At 34.8% G+C, this 4296-nt stretch overlaps 1 protein-coding gene across 1 annotated transcript in view; it reads left to right on the top strand.

Moving 5' to 3' along the window:
- CNTN1 (contactin 1) overlaps positions 1–4296 on the top strand; it is a 322132-nt gene that overhangs the window by 239610 nt on the left and 78226 nt on the right. The window contains exon 21 of the mRNA XM_006865302.1: positions 1993–2142. Coding sequence (XP_006865364.1) covers positions 1993–2142 — 150 coding nt within the window. The remainder of the gene's footprint in view (positions 1–1992; positions 2143–4296) is intronic.

The raw sequence follows: 4296 nt of genomic DNA on the forward strand, positions 1-4296 counted from the left end.
CTATTGGTTCTTTTGGCAGTCCACGGCACTTTCAGTATTCTCCTCCAACACCACAACTCAAAGCATCAATTCTTCTCCGGTCTTCCTTATTCACTGTCCAGCTTTCGCATCCATATGAGGTTACTGAAAATACCAGGGCTTGGGTCAGGCACACCTTAGTCCTCAAGCTGACATCTTTGCTCTTCAACACTTTAAAAAGGTCTTGTGCTGCAGATTTGCCTAATGGAATACATCATTTGATTTCTTGACTGCTGCTTCCATGAGTATTGATAGTCAACCCAAGAAGAAGGAATTCCTTGACAACTTCAGTCTTTTCTCCATTGATAAGAATGTTCTTTATTGGTTCAGTGGTTAAGATTTTTGTTTTCTTTACATTGAGCTCTGGTAGCATAGTGGTTACAAATCGGGCTGCTAACCTTAAGATCAGCAGTTCAAAATTACCAGCTGTTCCATCGGAGAAAGATGAGGCTTTCTGCTCCTGTAAAGATTTACAGCTTCAGAAACCCTGTAGAGGGTCACTATGAGTCAGAACCAACTCTGGGATACGTAACAACAACAAGACCCAAGGTCTTCTTTATCGGCATATGGATATTATCATTTCACAGAGTGGTACTTCAAGATAGATCTTTAAATGTTCTTTTTTATGATGAATGTGGATCTATTCTTCTTCATTTGTCATTTTTGACATTATAAACCATGTGATTGTCAGATGTAACATGGTCAATAACAGTCTATTTCAGCTCAGTAATGCCTAGGGTGTCAATTTTTATTCATCCCTTTTCATTTTTGATAACTTCCAATATTCCTAGGCTCATATTTCATACATTCCATGTTCTGATTCTTAATGAATATTTACAACTGTTTCTCCTCATTTTGTGTTGTTGCCTATCATCAAATGAAGGTCCCAAAAGCTTTACTCCATTTATATCATCACAGTCAACTCTACTTTTAGGAGGCAGCTCTTCTAGTTGTATTTTGAATGCATTCCAACCTGAGGGACTCATTTTCTGGCACTGTATCTTACAATATGCTTGTGTTCTTCATCATGTTTCAGTATTCAATATTCTGCTGTTATCTGACAGTGTACCACTGCTATCCATAAGGTTTTCAGTGATTAAATATTTGGAAGTAGACTGTCTCTCCTTCTTCTTATTCTGGAAGCTTATCTGAAACCTGTAAACTAGGAGTGGCCCTGCTTGTATTTAAAATACCAGTGGCATAGCTTCCAGAATCAACATACAAACATACAACAACATACAACCAACAGCAACATACAAGCCAGCATAGTCCAACAAACTGACAGCTGAGTAGTGGCATTGGTATCTAGTAGCATGTTTTTTGATAATTATTTGAATAATCTTAATTAGTGGTTATAACATTTACTATCACTAAACCATATCATTTGGCCATAAATCTACAAAACCAACTAAAAAAGGAATGTTAAGCATATAGTTATCCTAGTAAAAAATAATTCCCTACCCATAGACTATAAGTAGTGGCAGTCAGTGGAATTTCCACTGTTCTAGTTGTCCTGGTATGGAACTGTAGGATGAACACTGGACCACAAGGTCGGCTTTAACCAAAAGGTTAGTGATTCAAATTCACCAGTCACTCCTTGGAATTTTTATATGAGGTCACTATAAGTCAGAATCAACTCAAAGGCACTTAATAACAGTTGTACCCTTGCTCAGAAAATCTTTCTAGATGCCTTCAGAATATTCTCAACTTAATAACAACAACAAATTCAATATGTAGTTTCTGGATTGGAAGCAAAGATATGACCTGTGAGTTTGTTAGAAGTGCAAAGTCTCAGTTCAATATCAGAATTCCTGAATAGATGATTCATATGCTTATCATTGAACTTAATATTTTGTCACACCTAGTAATGTTTTGTTTTTTCAATTTCATATGTGCCATTTTCTGTTAAGTCACAAATTAAAAACAAAATATTGTAAGTAGGTTAATATTTTGCTTAATATTTGTCCTATTTAGATCCTCCAATTATTGAAGGAAATATGGAGGCAGCCAAAGCAGTGGATTTAATCCCATGGATGGAATATGAGTTTCGCGTTTTAGCAACCAATACTTTGGGTATAGGAGAGCCCAGTATACCATCAAATAAAATTAAAACAGATGGTGCCGGTATGTAGAAGAAACTTTTTACTTTTAAAAATGATTATATATGCAGTGCTTTTAAGTATATAGTTCAGTGCAAAGGAAAGTAAATAATGTGCAAAAGTAAGCTATTCATATAAAAAATGTTTGTATGTGTGTATTCTTTATCAAGACAAAAAATCATAAAAGGAAATATGGAGATTATGAATATTTTCACATAGTTAAATTGCAAGAAGAGGAAAATAGAAATCATTGTATATTCCATAGAGACCATGTAATGAAGTTGGTATTTAGAATATCAACTTTAATGTAAATTCCAAATCTTAATCAGGCTGACTTTTGATTAAATTTGTTCCATGATTTAAAATATTTTAAAATTTTGTGTGTAAGATTTTTTCAGTGATTTGTAACTGAATGTCAAAAGACATTTATAACTGAATGTATATATGAATCAAGGGTGTGGGCAGTTGAGGGTAAGATGAGTAGAGAGAAAATGAGGGCTTCTCAAACATCAAATTTCTGCTGCTAGAGAAGTAATGGCATGTCTAAGAAATAGTGAAATGTTCTCTTAAGGTAACACTGTAAATGTGCCCTTTTATCAGAACTTAACTTTGATTTTTTTCTTTCCAGTTTGGGTTTTTGTTTTTATGCTAACTACCAGTCTATTCTGAAAGCCTTTAGTGCAATAAGTACCTCACTCTTGTTTTTATCTTCTTCTGTATTGACAAGGTAAAAAATATTTTTCCGATTCTAGTGGTAGTTATTTTATCATTTCTTGTCTATCAAAAAGAAAATGTGTTTGTTGTTTTTCTGAGTCAATGTCTTTTGATATCTTGTCATAATGGAGAACTTTATTTGGGGGTGAAGATTCTAAGTGGATGGCAGACTGCCGTTATATTCTGCTGTAATCTTTTGTATTTATGTTTATCTGGCTGTCACTATTCCTTCATCAACTTTCTTACTAGATTTATAATTGCTAATGTTTTTAGTTTTTAGAACCAAGTAATTTCCAGAATTGTCATCAATAAACTGTCTTTTAAAGTTTCATATAATTTGTCAGACAGGTTTGTAAGAGCAATAATGATGATTCTATAATAAAGGAGCTTTGGTAGCGTAGTGATTACGACTTGTGCTGTGAACTGCAAGGTCAGCAGTTCGAAACTACCAGCTGCTCCTCGGGAGACAGATGAGGCTTTCAGCTCCTGTAAAGATTTACAGCCTCGGAAACCCTGTACAGGGTCACTATGAGTTGGAACGGGCTCCACGGCACACAACAAAAATAACATAATAAAGGAACACAATCCTTACTGAAAATACTAAGTCTGTACCAAGTGTCTCACATGTTGCTGCTATTGCTGCTGCTGTTCGGCATTGTCGAGTCAGTTGGACTCATAATGACCTTATTATGTACAACAGAACGATACACTGTCCATACACTTTCCATATAAACTTCATGTAATCCTCACAGTAATCTTTTTTTCCTTCCTGTTCTCCCCTCCTCTAGAACCTATTAACTATAAATTTTCTTTTGTCTTGGTGGATTTGCCTATTGTAGAAATCCTGTGTAAGTGGGCTCATGTAATTATCCTTTTGTATCTGACTTATTCTACCTAGCATTGAGTTTTCAAGCTTCATCCTTGTGATGGCATGTATCAGAACACTTTATTTTTATGTGGTTGTTGTTGTTAAGCGCTATTGAGTCAGTTCTGACTCATAGTGATCCTGTATAGGGTTTCCAAGGAGCAGCTGGTGAGTTTGAACCACTGACCTTGTGGTTCAAACCGACCTTGCGGTCCAGTGCTTTATCCCACAGCACCACTGAAGCATATTCCATTTTCTGTATATTCCACATTTTGCTTATCCCCTCATATATTGATGGGCCTCGGAATAATCTTTTGATGCAGGTATTATTATCCCAATGCTCATTAGTGGGCAATAGGCTCAAAGACATTAAACAATTTTACCTAAATTAATGTAACTATTTATAAAATTGACAATTTAAACCCAAACTGCCCAACACCTTTTCCCATACATTGAACTTTCGTTCTTAAAAGCAACTACTCAAGCAGGACTCTAAAAAATGTATTTATTTTTTGAACTGTTATTAGAATTCTAACAGAAACTTAATTTTCATCCTTTACTATGAAACTAGATATAAAATTAATATTAATTTTTTTTTTT

Source organism: Chrysochloris asiatica, unplaced genomic scaffold, assembly GCF_000296735.1.
Source record: "Chrysochloris asiatica unplaced genomic scaffold, ChrAsi1.0 scaffold00077, whole genome shotgun sequence".
NCBI classification, from domain to species: domain Eukaryota; kingdom Metazoa; phylum Chordata; class Mammalia; order Afrosoricida; family Chrysochloridae; genus Chrysochloris; species Chrysochloris asiatica.